The sequence below is a fragment of the Schistosoma haematobium genome, chromosome 1, assembly GCF_000699445.3.
Source record: "Schistosoma haematobium chromosome 1, whole genome shotgun sequence".
Classification (NCBI taxonomy): domain Eukaryota; kingdom Metazoa; phylum Platyhelminthes; class Trematoda; order Strigeidida; family Schistosomatidae; genus Schistosoma; species Schistosoma haematobium.
This window is the reverse complement of record NC_067196.1, coordinates 89,413,501-89,431,723: the sequence shown is the minus strand read 5'-3', so window position 1 is coordinate 89,431,723 and position 18,223 is coordinate 89,413,501. Positions and strand designations below refer to the sequence as shown.

At 35.0% G+C, this 18,223-nt stretch overlaps 2 protein-coding genes across 3 annotated transcripts in view; one reads left to right on the top strand and one right to left on the bottom strand.

The window, feature by feature from the left end:
• Positions 1-1,208: 1,208 nt before the first annotated feature.
• MS3_00002411 (uncharacterized protein) overlaps positions 1,209-18,223 on the bottom strand; it is a 39,534-nt gene continuing 22,519 nt past the window's right edge. Inside the window, exons 1-7 of one of the 2 annotated variants that reach the window (XM_051209988.1) lie at positions 3,171-3,244; positions 2,905-3,133; positions 2,652-2,840; positions 2,524-2,598; positions 2,367-2,462; positions 2,213-2,320; positions 1,209-1,529 (exon numbers count right to left, since the gene is read on the bottom strand). In XM_051209988.1, coding sequence (XP_051075474.1) covers positions 1,377-1,529; positions 2,213-2,320; positions 2,367-2,462; positions 2,524-2,598; positions 2,652-2,840; positions 2,905-2,964 — 681 coding nt within the window. In that variant the 5' untranslated portion in view covers positions 2,965-3,133; positions 3,171-3,244 and the 3' untranslated portion in view covers positions 1,209-1,376. Of the gene's footprint in view, positions 1,530-2,212; positions 2,321-2,366; positions 2,463-2,523; positions 2,599-2,651; positions 2,841-2,904; positions 3,134-3,170; positions 3,245-18,223 lie in introns of those variants that run through there. The other variant, XM_051209987.1, reaches the window with a different exon arrangement.
• On the top strand, positions 6,794-8,021 carry MS3_00002413 (uncharacterized protein). Its single transcript, XM_051209990.1, has one exon. The coding sequence runs from the start codon at positions 7,670-7,672 to the stop codon at positions 7,976-7,978; it is 309 nt and encodes a 102-aa protein (XP_051075476.1). The 5' UTR covers positions 6,794-7,669; the 3' UTR covers positions 7,979-8,021.

The following is an 18,223-nucleotide window of genomic DNA, read 5'->3' as shown; positions in this document are numbered from 1 at the left end:
GCTTTATAGGCAAAGATGGATAGTGGCTAGCAGGGGAATCCAGTTTGATGCGCGTTTCGTCCTATTTGGGACTCATCAACTGGAAGAACCTAAATCTCAGAGTTGATGTTCATTCTAATAATAATATTGATTAGAAACTTCTGTTTGATATGGTGACAGTGAGGTTAAATCAACAAATGTATAAGAACCATTTATATACGAGGTGAACTTAATAAACATTTGATTGTTAATGGCTTAAATATTCGTCAAAAGATAAATTTACTAATTTTCCTGATCATGTGGAGCTAGGTATATAGGTCGTACGATGCGTAATTTACTCGAAAGATCTCAAGAACTTTGGTCGGCGTGCCTAAGAATAGAAGGAAACAGTTCAATAAAAAGTTCAATAATCGAACACCTTGTGAACACAGGTCAATCAATCAAGACAGACTCTGCATTCAAAGTCACCTACAAGGAAGTAGAAGTCTTCCAAAGACAATTAGATTGCATCTTCCTTGAATGACCATAGATCTTGGAAAACCAGAATTGTGTGCGCGTCAAACTGGATTCCACTGCTAGCCACTATCCATCATTGCTTATAAAAGCTTATGAATTAAAGAAATATCGAGGCATACTCACAGTATGCACATATGCTACAAACAGACAGATCAATTCCAATTAAAAACCTCTATGGTAAAATACAAGCAAAACAATACTAAGTGAGTATTACTATCATCCTGAAAAATAAGTATACATATTAAGTGGTTTTCACATCTCCAACTATGCTCAACAGATATTGTAACAAAATGTCAGAAATAGAATTTCAAAGAAAAATACACCTATCGTTTTACTTCTTAAGCTCAATCAATCCACAATGCTCTCAGTGTTATAGTAAACCAATGACCTTCCATCATAAAATCATAATGCAACTCTCAATAACCACAACTAGATCGATTTATCATTGCAACTACACCTTCACAATAAACACTCTGAAGAGATGACAACCATCTATCTTGAAATCTAATCAATACCTTATGATAATAATAATAATGATAATCTACTTTCGATCAAGTACCTTGTATTCGTTGTATGAACACTTCGGATCTGATTGACTGATATACTCTAGTTGAAATTTCCTATCGATTGTGTTAAAGAGAATAAACGTTTCTCATTTTGTGTTTGTTTTCTTTCGAAATACCTCCCAGTAACAAGTTGATTTAAACAAAGAAAATAATGAAGAAATTCATTATTCAGTTGATGAGAATAGTGTATAATGGTGTACAAATAAGTAAGATCAAATGACAATAGAATGAGTAATGAATAGTCAATGATTCGGTTGTTTGATTGACATTAGGTTCCATTGAATATCTTCTTAACATTTGGTCTCAATAAGACCATTATGCAGATAGAAAATCGTCACCTTCAAATTTACGTATTCTCATAATTGACAATATCAAGTAGAGCGCTTGAATAATCCCGAATGTGAAACATAGATACATGATGATATTTAGATAAGTTTGTGTATATTCAATTATCGCTGATACACATCCCTTTGATGAAATGATGAGAAAAAGTGAATAAGGAATTACAATGAAGTGTTTATCATTCATTCAATAAATCTACATGGATAATTGAAATGTGAAGCGTAGTGAAAGTGATTAGACTGTGATGTTGTTGTGAATGAGAATAAGACTGAGAACAATGCAGAACTGTCTTGTCACAGACAACAGTCTATTGTTGTGTCGGTAGAGCAGTTCGGTGAGTTTGAGTTAATGGTTTTGATTTTACCACTAGTCACTCACTGATATGATTGAGTTATAGTGTGCTGATGAGAGGAACAGAAGTGTCAGTAATGAAAACAACTTCAATGGATTTAATGTCACCTAATCTTCAAATGTGGAACTCTTTTAAATATTCATGTGTGTCAACGAAAACCACGTAATCAAGATGATTGTATTTGCCTAAATGAATTGCATTATTCGATGAATCCTATATTGGAAATCACTTAGCAACATGTTAACAAATGTTCTTAAAACGCGGTTGAAATTCTACTCAATAAATAAAATTATTCCACATGACAGTTGACTCAACATGTTCCTAGTGAGTGAGCTGAACATTCAGTATTTGGTTGTAAACTGTAAGTTATTACGAAAATGAATATTCTATGCGGATTGTTAAAGTGATGAAATCAGGTAATTTAATTGGTTAAAAATTTGCAAAAATATTGACTTACTTTAGGATATGCGAATTTGTCGTATTTACATGAAGTAGGTAAGTGTGATGTCTGACCATGATTTGTATATGGATAGTCTTTGTACGATGACGCTCCACAGCAATAAAACTAGAGACAAGAGATCATCAGAATTTTGCATTTGTATATAACTTACAGTCTTTTGTAAATGATCAAACCCCATTTGATAATCAACTCGTTTACCATATTCTTTAACAGTAGAACTCAGCGAGCTATTAACTAAATTAAGGAACTATAATGATATGAAGATCAGTGTGTCACGATATATTAGGTTCAAATAATATCAAACAAACCCTGTCTTCCGTTAAAGCTACTTTAAATGCCATTCCGATCCACACACAAGTCACGATAAACAAAACGAAAATGTTCTGAACAGAGGTATGAGTGAAATACACTTGTCCATATTGAACATATCACTTACCATATATATGATCACTTTCTGTTTCTTCGAGTGTCCATAAATGCCAACAAATGATCCTAGTACACCGAGACCACCTGAGATACTGACAACCAGGAAGATCTCTGGTTTCGCATTTTGTAGTATATTTCTGAATTGATTTAATGTGATTTGTGGTTGAATTCCGAGTGTTAACAGAACAACACCGAATACCTGGATTGTATAAGTAAGATGAAATGAATAACCATATGGGGAGAACACATGTAATGATACTTACTACAAAACTACAATTGCACAGGATGAATATTTTAGTCCAAGATTCACTTGACAATAACATTTCAATATTGTTCACTGAGATGATGATATTGTGTATGCTGTATGTACTGGTAATAAATGTGAGTCAATGTATCTTTCACTTTCAATGTGAATTTTCACAGAATATCAAGTGAAATAGTAAAATTAATTGGGATTCATCTGAATTAATTTATTCATTGTACTGTGCATTTCTAATAGAAATTCATGCACAACACAAAGTTAACTTACTTAATTCAGAAGCACTAATGAATCACATCATCAACATTATCATTGTCACTATGGTTCGGCTTCATTTTATTATCAAATTCAAAAGTATACAACTTGTCATTATAAGTAGTTAAAATTTGGTTTGATGTATGTTTATGCATTTGTTAGTGGTAATTGTGATGTAGTGAACGAGAACACAAGTGTATTTGAGAAGAAAATTACAGACTATCTTTTGAAAATATCTGATAACCATTACGTATATACTGCATTTGCAAAATGTCAATTCATCGTCTCAAACTTGACTGTTCCTTCTGCAAATGTCAATCAATCGTCTCAGAATTCATTGTGCTTCTGGTTCCACACTAATCAGTCTCTGTTTGCACCCTCTTCTGTTTGATCTTCTCAACCTCCTGTTTCAGGTATTTCACTTTCGATTGATAATACACGCTACTCACATCTGTCAACATCACTAGCTCACACGTGTTATAGTCACACTTACATTCACATAATCAGGTCATGGTCATACAGAGATGACATGGACATTATGAGTGGTTGCATACTCAGTATGTCCAACAGTATTTCCTCAGTTATGACAGGTAACTGTTCATTCGAAATCATGAGGACATACTTCAAAATGATAAAGACAGATGATTGACCAAAATAACGTTGAAGAACACGAGCTGTGAATGTACGTAACAATTATTTTGGATATCTGTAATTGTGGTCGTTCAGTTAAGTGAGAGTAAACAGGATGAGATTCATGTGGAGCAGGTGTATTTCATGAAGGATGATCAATGTAATTGATGTGTGGGCGAGAATGATAATGATAATTATTGGTTATCTGCTTAGTCAAACCTGCAGATAGTCTGACAGGTGACAAATGAGTTATATATTCCCTTATCCTTATTATTATTATTGATTGATTGATGGATTGATTGAATAATTGATTGATTGAGTGATTGATTGATTGTTCATTATTGTTTGATTATGTCGGCTTTCGGTGTGGAAATGTATGTAGTTTCTAGTCAGGCTAATCACGTGTTCTTTATCGTCTGAGTTGCGTTGAATTCCTGTAGAATAGACACTGTGAGGGAATCTAGTGTAGATATTCGTCTAAGTTAAATTGACGTCCCATACTTGTAGACGAAGTAGACACGAGCGTTATAGCATTGGCGATTTTGGTAAAACGAATCTACGCCTATATATTAAGTTAAAGTGGATTCTGTAACAATATAATGGATGATCTGTAAACTTTATTGCAACAGAAAAATTCTGTTATCGAATTATTGCTCAAACGTATGTCAATATCACCAAGGATCGATGTATCTGATTTCACTATGACTCCGGATTCTATTGCGAATTCAATAAATTAATTTAGATTCGATCCAGAATGTAAAATTACTTCTGAGGCATGGTTTAAACGCCATGAGGATTTGTTTATTAATGAGTGTAAAGAGTGGGACGAAGTTTCGAAACTCAGATTATTATTACGCAAGCTCGGAGTGTCTGAACATGAAAAGTTCTGTAATCGTATCCTCCCAAAGAAGCTAACCGACATAATCTTCAGAGAAATAGTAGACTGCCTGACACGTATGTTTGGTGTACGATCATCAGTTTTTCACACTAGATACCGATCCCTCCAGCTTGTGAAAAAAACCACAGGACGATTATATGACGTACGCAAGCATCGGGAACCGGGAATGTGAGTGGTTTCGTTTACAGGAAATGTCCTCATATCAGTTTAAATGCCTCATTTTTGTCTGTGCGTTACAGTCTGTAGTAGATGCAGATATCAGAACACGGATTTTAGTGAAGATCGAACAAGATCCTAATATCAGTCTGCAATGAGTATTTGAAGAATTTCAAAGTATGGTTAATTTGAAGCATGACACAAATCTAATAAGAAGGAACAATGAACATATGGAAGTTAATGTTCTGCGGAAATCTTTTAACGGAAATATGGATTCGTACTCCCGACGAATCCCAAATCATATGAAACCCAAAACGTCTTGTTGACAATGAGGTAAGTGTCATTCTGGTAATGTTTGCTACTTTAAAAAAGTTTGTTTTCAATGTGGTAAATATGTTCATGCTCAAGTATGTTGTAAAAGTAGGCCGAAGATTGCCGACCGTCAGCAAAGTTCCGTAAAGGAAACAACACAGATATCACGAGAGATAACACATAATTCGAATGTTGTTCTGACCACAAAACGTGTTCGGTTCTCGTCTAAAAGGATGTACGTAACTAACTTTTTAAATGGTAAACCTGTTAAGCTGCAAATTGATATGGGGTCTGACATAACATTAATTTATAGAGAGACCTGGATAAAACTTGGTCGACCTCAATATCAGCCTACATATTACAATGCTCAAAGTGCAACAGGAACCAATATTACTGTTCTTGGGGAAATGCAGCTACCTCTTACATTGCGTGACAGGACTATGACCGGAAAATATTATGTATCTGGAAACTGTAATACCAACGTGTTAGGTATTGATTGGATAGATGAATTCGGTTTGTGGTATCTATCGTCGAATACTCTGAACGTAGAATCCCAGACATGGCTTGAAACGAGTTCACATCGATTAGGCTGGACCATTAAACGGACAATATTTTTTGTGGTGGTAGATTCATACTTTAAATGGACTGAAATCTATGCCGTACGAAGACCGTCTACATGTGAAACACTGTTATATCTCAAATAACTGTTTGGTTGTTTTGGGACACCTAATGTTTTGGTTTCAGATAACGGAACGCAGTTCACGTCGACAGGGTTTGCGGAGTCCTGTAAAGAAATGGAATTGAACACATTGGAACTCCACTGTATCACCCTCAGCTGAATGGGCAAGCAGAAAAATGTGTTGATATTCTTAAGCGAACTCTCTTTAAGATGGTAGAAGATAACTTAGAAGAGGCTCTGAAACATATTCTAATTTTCTATAGGATTACACCTAGTGTAGACTGTCAAGACAGAAAATCACTAGCCGATATAATGTTTGGCTGACCAATTAGGACATTTCTCGATGTTTTGATCTCGAAAGACAGAATGAGTGAACTACAAAGAAAAACAATAAATGGAATTGCCCGAAGATTCGTGAATTCAAAACAGGTGACTTAGTTTATGCACGTGATTTCTGTCCTGACAAACCAAAATAAACATTTGGGTGTGTAAATAAAAGACGTCAGACGGTATTGTATGAAGTGATGGTCGAAAATACACTAATTATTAGACACATGAATGAACTGAGAGACAGAAAAAGTGTTTATGTGTCATCTAAACTCAGTATTATGTGATACATTTAATATGCCACCACTACCACCACAAGTTGAAATGACAAAAAATGAGTTGAAATCAGAAGCTAGCCGAAGATCATCCAGAGAACGGAAACAAACCAGTTTTACAATTAGACCCAAAAGTGAAATCATACGATCAAACTTTGCGAGGATGGTGATGTGTGGGCAAGAATGATAATGATTGGTTGGTTATCTGCTTAGTCAAACATGCAGATAGTCGAACAGGTGTCAGATGAGTCATATATTCCCCTATCCCTATTATTATTGATTAATTGATTGATTAATTTTTGATTTAAAGCAATTAGTCCCTTTGAGAAATTTCGCTAGTGTATAAATAAGAAGACGAAGATTATCAGAACTATGTAATGATGATATATTAGCGTAATACATTTCGAACAATCTGATCATACATAATATACGTGTTAGGAATATTATATAAAAAAATAAAAGGTCAACTGGACTGGAAATGGGGTAAGAGGAGACAAGGATAATAATAATAATGGGAACACAATTTGAAACCTAATCACTCATGATAATGAGGCAATATTACCAGGGTAGGTTAGAGGTGAGAACAAGCTGTTTTTGAATACACAAAGGAGGGTTGAATTTTCATATGGCTAAGGCTTCATTGACTCCACCTGTAGCTCTTCTAGAGTTACTGCCGGTCCCAAGTTCGGGTAAAGGAGAAGGGTTGGGCATGGGGTTAGCGATTCCATCACGTAGAAAACTAACTCGCTAAAACAACTCTAACATGAAGAAATAATCGAAACTATGTTATACTCCGGCCATGAAGAATGCCCCACATACACAAGGAGTCGCATTGATGCTGTCCAAACAAGCACAAAAGGCACTTATAGGATGGGAATCTCATGGACCAAGGATCATCAAAGCCTCCTTCAAAACAAAGAAAGAGGGCATCACAATGAACATCATCCAATGCTATGCGCCTACCAACGACTACAATGAAGACGCTAAAGATCAATTCTACAATAGGCTACAGTCAATCATCGAAAAGTGCTCAACAAAGGATTTGACCATTCTGATGGGAGATTTCAATGCCAAGGTTGGAACGGACAACACTGGATATGAAGACATCATGGGACGACATGGACTGGGAGGAAGGAACGAAAATGGTGAGAGATTTGGAAACCTATAAGCCTTCAACAGGGTCATCACTCTCCTCTCAATACCGGGAAAAGTCTTCAACAGGGTATTATTAAACAGAATGAAGGACTGCGTAGACGCCCACCTCCGAGACCAACAGGCAGGATTCCGTAGGGATAGATCGTTTACAGACCAAATTGAGAAGATGGAAATAGCTCTTGATATGCAAACCATGAGAGAGATCAGTGATACCACCCCTCGTAAAACTTCACGGTATTCTTTCAATGCTTTCTCTGATTTAATTCCATTTTATTCCATAGATAAGCCGAACTCCATCAAATATCTTGATAACATAGATAAGAATGAAGTGGGCAAATCAAGAGGAATACAGAAGCGTCACTTACTACAAGCAAACAGTTGTATAGCATGAAAAGCGCTTCCAATTGTTTTGTGAGAATGTTTAGTTCATATTTGTCAGTTTGATGATAATGGATCGACTATAAAAGAATGTTGACAGATATTCGATTTTAGTACTGAAATGTTATGATAGATGATGTGTGATTTGTCATAAAATATGCGACTAATTATCTTCATTCTAACTGAGATGCGTCAATGTAGTAAATAGTTGTGATGTGTGTGTAATGTTTGTTTTTCTATAACTGGAATCATGCATATTACAGCTATTTTCATCGTTTTGTTTTCCATGATGTCAATTCAAATGATGGTGGAACATTTACTGTTGTTGTTTGATGAATGTATTTGCGTTTACTTCTATGTGTGTATATACTACTAAGTAGAGAAGTGATTTCTATTTTTATATTTCACATGAGTATTCTCATGTATACGAGTGTTCAAATGAAATGAATCAGTTGATTTAATTGGTTTTTAGTGACCCGTGGATCTGACTCCTATTTAGAGCGTATGAATGTTTGCTATCGCTGATTCTCATATATCATCGTCGACTTAAATCGCGTTATCCAAAAACGGAATTAAATAAGTCGAATAACGAGAATTGACTTGAGAATACATATATTTCGCACATAAAGCGAATGAAGCATAGCAAAGCAAAAGTGACACGTATGGAAGATGGCTGGGAGGCCAACTCCATTTTAATTAAGCGTTACTCAATATTTATAGGCAGACAAAATAAACTACAGACATGTGATGAGTCATGGGACATGAAGTGTACACACATACACGCTCATATAAAAACAGTCAAGGCTAATAAGCGAATAATTAACAAGGTCAAAATATGACTCGAGTAGAATGAATAGAATGGAATGTCCGAAAACTAGAATAAGATATATTATGGGCTAAAATTAATGACTAACACTACAGGTTATAACAATAGTATAGAATATTGTAATCTCAATGGTGAAGCAAAATTAACCGTTGACAATGATCAAGTGTATTTTATTGGCGAGAATAATCAGAAAATAGGTGAATTATTCCACAGCATGTGATATACTGAAGAGCAAAAATGTGTATTCCCGACTCTTTATCTCATTATAAGCTCCTTGTTCAAATCAATCATAAAATTCTGATTTTATTGAAATACCATTTTTCTGTGAAAAGAACCTCAGAAATACTGATCCATAGTACTATAAGTCGCACTTCTGAACACTACATTGTTTGCGATATTTTCATTTCTGTCTACTCTTTAAATAAACATTATGTACATAACATACTATACAGTGCAAAAATAATAAGAAACATTTATGAAAATGAACGGTGGATAATATGGTTAGTTTGTACTTTACGAATTGCTAAAAATGTGACTACCTTTCACGTGATAGTGATACATTTATACGTTTTATAAAATGTCTATATCAATTAATGTGGCAATTATCTGTAACAATGTTACATGCAAAATGTAATAAGAATGTTAAGAATATTAAGCCCAATTGACGAGTACAATAATCGATTCACATGACTACTTACATAGACAAGTACTTTTTGTCGTAATTTTAAACAGCTCAACTACAAAGAATGTACAGTTAAAAACAAGTAACGCTTTTTAATGGATTAGCAAAATAACACAATTGACAATCTTGCATTTATTTATGACACCATTTTCCGGCGAAACTAAACAACTCTTTTGTACTAAGAATTACTGTTTGGAAAAGAACCCAATCATAAATATTATTTTCTATTTTCTGAGTAAAATAAAGTCGGTAGCTTTTATTTTTAAAGTCAACATTTTGATCAAAACTGGGATGGAATAGTCAGACAGTATTATTTTTTTTATTGGAATAGTTGAGATCATGAGTGAATTGAAGCTAGAGGAGCACCATAAAAAACCTGTTAATGTCTAACTTCAAGTAATCCACGAAATTTTTATAAATCTCAATTGATTATATTGCTTAATCACTAAGGCTTAATTAGAATTCATCAATGTTGGTTCAGTTGACCTTTCCTATAGAAATGATGTCGTTGTACTAGTGAACTGGTAGTACTATATTCGCCTATCCTAACTATATGACACAACATTGAAACATTTTGAATAAGTTTTGCATGTACTATTCTTAGACAGATGAGTGTTCATTAGATGACATTTCCTATAGGAAATCGTTTACTTAAACCCTATATTTGATAAAGCTTAAAAAACGTTTACGAATACGTGGACGATAATCACATAATGACTATTGATAGCTTCACCAATTGGCCTTTGCCATGGAAAGAAGAAATTAAAACAAAAGAATTTAAATCAAATTGTGGGTGGCCCTGAAAAGAGCCTTTACTCGTTCTCTTAACAGTTCCGAATTTCATGAACCAAAGACTTGCTATGACTCCGTTATAGCGCCGCACATGGGACAGTGGATCCCATGGACGTGTGTTGATGGGTCGTAGGCACAAAATAAATGAAACATTGCATCACATTGACAAAAAAATCCAGGTACTTCCATCAGCAGTTTCATGTGGCGGTTGCGCAAGATTGCAAATATCACAAAGTCTGTTGTCATGCGCGTTTTCGTCATTGTCGTCGTCTAGTTCGGTGAACTCCTCTGAGATCATCGAAACAATTTCTTCGTCTTCATTGCTTAACGTTTCATCCATATCAACATTATGTTGATAGCTGGTAACTGCTGTCTGATGGATCGACGGCATTGTAACATTAGTGGAAGTAGAGGTTTCTATCTGAAACTCTGTAACAGCAGGTAAGGTGGACGGTGCTGGAGGTATCCTACCGTAAACAAGTTGATATGCATTATTATACACCATTGTACATTGCTCTTCGGACATACGCCTAAGTAAGGCATACAGCGACCTTCTTGAACTTGTCTGTCTTATTTGAACAGGGGAGGTATTGTCAATCGCAACACTGGTAATGTACCTGTCCGATTGCAACCATCTATCACTAATTATCTGAGTATTCACTTCGTTATTACTGCGTATGCAGTAGGCTAAAATATGACGACAAGGTATTCGGTTTTTAATGTAAAAAGCACATGAACAATTGAGTGGATTACTGCAGACTGTATAAGTGCCTGTACCATCAACAGCCGTTGACAAGTCCACGGACATTACAACCTCAGTGATAGGAGTGCGCAATTGACATGCAGCTGGAGTAAGTCTTTCCCGAAGACGACATATTACTGGCTCCCGACCGATTATTGTTTTATTACGACAATCACAATAATACTTCTGCATTCGCGCATCGATCCAATTCCCAGTGCTAAGAAGCACACTGAATATTGATCTCAACACGGGTATTCTTCTGTTCAGCTTATGCAATTTAAGAATCCGATGAGTTATCTCAACGAAATTCGTATTACTTTGTCCCAAGAGCATCGCTGAGGGTCGAAAAGCATTTGACCACTTGTGCTTTTTAGGCAACAAGTGATCTCTCACATATCGGTAAAAATTTCCGTCTGATGCTTCAATTAATGGAAGGTAACTATGGAAACTACAAAAGACTGTAATGCATATTTTAATTTACCTTTCGACATTTCTAGTGAACATCAGACGGAAGAAAAGTTGTACAGTTTCTGCTCGTAGCCTCTACAATGACGATTAATGGCTTAATGTTAAGCAACGAAAAACTTACCCTCCTTAACACATTACGAATTATGTGTACGCGACACAAAATGTGATGGGAATTGGGATACACATGCATAATAGCAGCAGCTATTGCAGGTGAATCATCTGTTACAATGCCTACCACCTCTCGGTTGTTAGTTGATCGGCGGAAGAACGACAGGAAATGAGCAATTAAACTAGATGTTTCGGAACTAATGAATGCAATACAAACAGGTATTGCCATGAAATTCATATCAAGTGCTACAACCTGATACAAATATAAATTTTCCTTATTGGTTTTGTAGGTCCCATCAAAACCAACAACATCAAAAAATCGACTTGATAAACTCATTTGATCTGCTGTTGTGAAGAAGAAATACAACAGACAGTTATCTCCATCTAAGTCGTATTCACAGAGGCCACCAAGCGACATGTGATCTTTCAATTGGGAGTAATCACCTAACGTTGACAATTTAAATAGGCACATTGCTTACCAGGAAGGTTGGCTTGTGAGAACACTTTGTGGCGCATATTAAAAACATCTTGAGGATCAATACACTTTCTATAAGATTGGTAAACAAAGTGTATAATATTGAATGCCGCTGTCCCAGATATCAAAAGTGGTCTCACTGTTTCGAATTCCACCTCCGTTAACCTGCGCATCCAATAATTACTTTGGTACCTTAGGGAATTGCACTCGTGATTGTGATACACATTCCCACGAACAACAGTCCAGTAACCTTCAATGAACTTACAAAAGATGAAGGAAGGACATTGAGTGCTCACGGTAGTCCTTAATGAAAAATTATAATAACACAAATCAAATTACCTCGTTCGTCTACTCGGCTGTGAGGAACCGCTAGATGTTCTACGGCCATTTCTCCAACATACAAATTTAATATACGACTTCCGATCTCTATGTAAATGAGAATCTCTCACCACATAATGGCAGTACGTGGCTCTTTCATACGTTCTAATGGCGCTCTTCAACGCTTCAAGAGATTGGAACGCTACGAGATACAATGTGCTCAAGAATAGGTTATCGGTTTCTGTGACAACATGAGGAACGACGGAGCTCGTGCTCTGCATGTTACTACCGTCCATAATAATTGTAAGAAAATGTGCTCTGTCGTCAAGTCCTCATATTTTATATCGATTTGAAGAAATAAACGACCAATTATAACGAACTCAAAACTAGTTATTTGATTGGACGAAACAGAATGAAAATTATTGGAAGATGGGGATGAAAATTTTTTCCAAAGGGACGAAAAAAAATTTCACTCGAAAAAAAAAATACAAAAATGGCCGTGCAATAAATGTTTACCCTAACTAATAGTTACGACGTATGACCGCGAGAACAAGTAAAGGCTCTTTTCAGGGCCACCCACAATTTGATTTCCAATATTTTTTCTCCACTTCTTTTCCGTGGCAAAGGTCAAGTGATTAAACACTTATTAATGTCTAATGAATTTAGATGTCCCTTAGTAATTAATAATGGAGAAGCGATTATCGCTCATGTATTCGTAAACTTGTTTCTAACGTTTATTACATATAAAGGTTAAGAAAACGTAGACAACAGTTTGTCATCTGATGAACACTATTCTTGCAATTTTAGATTTAAAACAATGTGATTACCGTTCATGTTTTAGTAACACATTTGTAAACTATCTAATAATAGTACATTCTAGTATATTTTAATAGGAATATTTTAAAATAGTGAAAATTTTTATTTTGTCGTTAGGTCATTTATTTGTGAATATAATAAAATGATTACAAAGATGAATGTGATTCAAGCTCATAGAGAAGTAAACAAAAGTGAGAAAATTATCTACCTTATGAATAAAATACTGACATTATAAAACAAGTTGAAGCCGTCATCATTGAAATGATTATTGTGATAAAAGGTCATTTAGTGGGTGTAAAAAGAAATAAGAATATTGGCCGTTTCATGAATACACAACTAAGAATTTTATATTCTTGTTTTATATTAAAAGTACTTGAAACCAGAACTATGCGTACGTAAGAAGTACGTCTGATCGTCAACTAAGCCTTCATTGTTATTCATAACTACTGATTATATCAACGTATTCATTTGCACAGCTATATAACTATTAATTACTGGTACAGTCACACTATATAGTTATAAGTCCATAATTTTAATATTTTATAAAGGCCAAAAAATAAGTAATGGCATTAATGAATTTGACAATGTAATGTGTTAACAATGGTTAACGTTTACATCTGTTACGATATATATATTTATATATATACTTACAAATTGTAATATTTGCAAATTAGAAACGTCATTCAATAGAGGTCTGGATTATTTGCAGTAAAGCGTTCAGTCACAATAAGTGGAAGAGCATTATCGGAATATCGAAAACGCAAAAAATTCTGTGTCAATGAAATACATAGTATGAGAATTGAATCTTGTCAATTGAGATAATAATAATAATGATTATAAAGACAATAAATAACAATAACATTTTAAGTGTTCATTGATGCAGTTGACCTAATTCTTATTTATACGTTTAATGTCGATAGATATTTGTCGAGTCAGTCAGACGACGTAGGCTTGTTCGTTGACACTTCATGAAACTAATATTTCAAATGCTTGTCAAAAATGGTTACATTCATAATGTCTAGATAATTCAGGTTTCATATAACGGTTAACAATATGTAGTGGCATTGGACCATATTCCCTATTATCTTATATTGAATGTTGAGAGCCTTTGTTTGTCTGAACAGATAATCCCACGCTCCACTGTGGCTGCGCGAAGATCGATATAAAGACCTATTCACTACTTGTCTGGTTCCTTCTATCAATAGCACGAGGGTTACCTTAAGGTACGAAAAATATTCACATATGACTGATTAAACACACTAGTTTTTACTACGATCAAAAAATTAATTTTAAAATACAGAACTACAAATAAATCACAAGTGAAAACAATAAACCATTTCAATGGACTTTGAAAATTAACCGCATTGAAATCTAACGTTTTCTAATGGAAACTGTTTATAAAGCGACCGTAAACAACTACTTATTTAAGAATGATTATTTACAAAATAACCCATTTACTAAATATTCAGTGCATATTGCGGAAAAATTATTACGTATTTGATATACCGTCAAAGTCGTTTCATTAACCCATGGTTTACGGTTCGTTCGCCGTATTCATACATTTATTAATCAGTAAATTATCATGATGATTTATTGATATGTTGATTTCTTTTTCCAATTAACAGACTATGTGTTACTAAAAAACGTATGCACATACTTTGGTGATAATTTCATTATTATTTTGGTATTCAACATTTGACTACCGACCTGATTCGGTTATAACTTTTATCAAATATTCAAACCGGTTTTCAATTGCTTTTTCCCAAAAACTTTCTTTTACTGAGATACACATAATTATTCGTGTTAAGATAACTAACGACTTCAATTAAAGGTTGACATGAAATCACTTGATCGGAAAGCAAAAATTTATCACAATACACATTTACAAACAGTAGGATTGCACTTAAGTTGGTGTTTTTTTTCTTAAAATGTGTAAATTTCTTATAAGACTTACATTACACAAAAAGAATTATTCATTATCATTAAATTTCAAATGTACAAAATGTAAATTCTGACATCCAATCACAGCTCTAGATGCGATTTCAATTTCAACTAATCAGATTACAAAGATGAACAGTTTACGGCCGTCCAGTGCTTCCAGGTTTTCAATTGTGATGGTCTAACATCAATCGGTTCATGATCTCAATCAAAAATGATTAAAGGTGGCAAAATGTTTGTTCATTATCACTCCAGCACACACTCGCAAAACAAGTACACCAGTCACCGATCAATAATTTTTTTTTCACACACTACAATTTCTAAGAAACGGGGGTTGGGAATCTTAATTGCCGTGGGCTTAATGTCAACCACGAATCAGTAACCTCTTTGGTAAGTAGTGTAATTCACATTGACATCAGCTTCAGAAATAATGTAACTGGAGATATTTAAGGGTGAATGAAAGTCACTTCTAAAACGACAGTTTTCATTCTACTTTTCAACAGCTTTCACGTTACTATTCATCACTCAGACCATGGTTATCAATAGTATAAATGATATTCCCTCTTAAATGATCACTTCATTGTGGATGTTTTTTCACCCCTTTAAAAAAGTTTTTTCATCCCGTTTCGTCCAATTAAATGGCTAGTTTTAAATTCGTTTTAATTGGTTAGTTATGTCTTGAAATTGTTATAAAAGGTCAGTACCTGTCGACAGAGTACATTTTAATTATTATTGATGATTGCAAAGTGCCATGTACAAGCGCTGTTTCTCACGTTGTCACAGGAACGGAGAACTTATTTTTGACTACATTGTTTCTCGTAGCTTTCCAATCAGTTGAAGCGTTAAAGTCCGCTATCAGTACTTTTGAAAGATCCACCTAGTGTCATTATGTTGTGAGAGATTCTCACTTGGGCAGAGATCAGAACTCGTATATGAAATTTGTATGGTGGAGAAATGGCCGTAAAAGATCTAGCGGTTCGTCACAGCGGATTAGACGAAGGAGGTAGCTTGATTGGTGTTATTACATTTTTTCACGAAGGGCTTCCACCAACACTCAATGTCCGGCCTTCATGTTTTGTAAGTTGATAGAAGGTTACTGGACTGTCGTACGTGGGAATGTGCGTAACAATCACGAATGCGATTCCCTGAGGTACGACGTTAATACTTGTGTACCCAGGTAAACGGAGGTAGATTTTGAAACTGTGCGACCGCTCCTGATATCCGGTACCGCAGCATTCGACATTAACATTTTGCTTCCCATTCTTATGGAAAACGTTTGAATGATCAAGATATATTTAATATGCGGTATAAAGTGTTCTCATACGCGAACCTTCCTGGTAAGCAATCCGCCAATTTATGATGTAGATGATAGGTGATCACGCGAAATTAAAAGCTCACATAACATCTTTGGGTGGGCTTTGCGAATACGAACTAGACGATGAAAATTGTCTGTCGTCTTTTTTCTTCACGACTTCTGATCAAATGAATTTGGCAGCTCGTTTCTTTGATGTCATTGGTTTCGACAGGACGTACAAGTCAAATAACGAGAACATCTATTTATATCACGTAGTTGCCCTTGATATGAATTTTAAGGCAATACCCGTTTGTATTGGATTTATAAGTCGCGGGACATCGACTTTGATTTCCCGATTCCTGTCGTTCTTCCAACGGTCAACCAACAGTCGACAGGTGGTAGGCATTGTGACAGATGATTCATCTGCAATAACTGCTGCCATCACGCAGGTGTATCCCAATGCTCACCATATCTTGTGTCGCATCCACCTTGTTCGCAATGTTATAAAAAGGGTAAGTGTTTCCATATGAAACTGGTGATGCAGCTGCTTGGGTTTTTTGTCCTTGCGAAGCAATGTTTCATACGTTTTGTGCTTACGACCCATCACTAAACGTACGAGCAGTGAACTGTCCGAATACACATTCACTAACAGTAAGATTGCACGGTAGTGCAATTAATTTGATGTCTTTTTCTTCAAAAGTCTAAATTTTTTCAAGACTAACATTACACTACAAGAATTATTCATTCTCATTAAATTTCAAATGTAAAAATGTACATTCTGACATCCAATCAAAGCACTTGATGCTATTTCGATTTCAACTAATCAGATTATAAGGATGAACAGTTTACGACCAATTACAAAATGATTAAAGGTGACAAACTTTTTGTTCACTATCACTCCAGCACACACTCGCAAAACAAGTACACCAATCACCTATCCCTACATTTTTTTCACACTCTACAACTTCAAAGAAATGGGTGGTAGGGAACCATAATTGCCATCCATTTAATGTCAACCAACTGATTACATAGGATATTTCACACAATTTTAGTCCAAGATAATGCATAAGCAATAAACTGTATGGTTATAAAACAACAAAGGGCCAATTAGAAACTTAATAATGGACGACTTTATGAATATTTATGTCTGTAATCCACCCCCACCCAAAGTTAGTAAAAATTTTCCAGGTGCATCAGAATCTCCTCTTCCTCAAATAACTGAAACCTTCAGATCTGGCTTAGATAAGTCAAAATTATCCGTACAATTTCTCTCCCTTTTTTTTCTCTACAATCACTGTACCTTCTGGTCTTCCAAAGCCGTCTCTCCCAGTCGCTTAACCTTTATCCTTAAGGTTATATTTTTATTTCCATGGTTTTTCTATAATCTTTTTTTTTCTAAACTGATGTTGGACAAACGCGTTCTAACAATTAACAACCTTTATAGAACTTCTGTTACTTTTCACACACTTAGCAACTACAACTTAAATTTGTTAATTTATGATCTTAGTTATTTTGCTCGTTTATTACTAATTCCCAATAAACATTGTTACGCTTATCAAATACGCAATAAAAGTTTTAGTTTTTATTTTCATTCATACAACTTTGAAAATTTTCACACAGTTTCTACCATTTATAAGCTTGATTACATATAGAACAAACATCGTAGCAGAACAACATGAATTCAGTTATTTCGTGGATTCCACTCGGCTGTTTACAACTGATAACCATAGTTTTGATCTTACTTGCTTGTTTACTTACGCCTGTTACTCCCAATGGAGCATAGGCCGATAGTATTGATC

What these genes read in the sequence shown, in the direction of transcription:
- MS3_00002413 (XM_051209990.1), top strand. Translation starts at nt 7,670, where the DNA reads ATGAAGGACTGCGTAGACGCCCACCTCCGAGACCAACAGGCAGGATTC.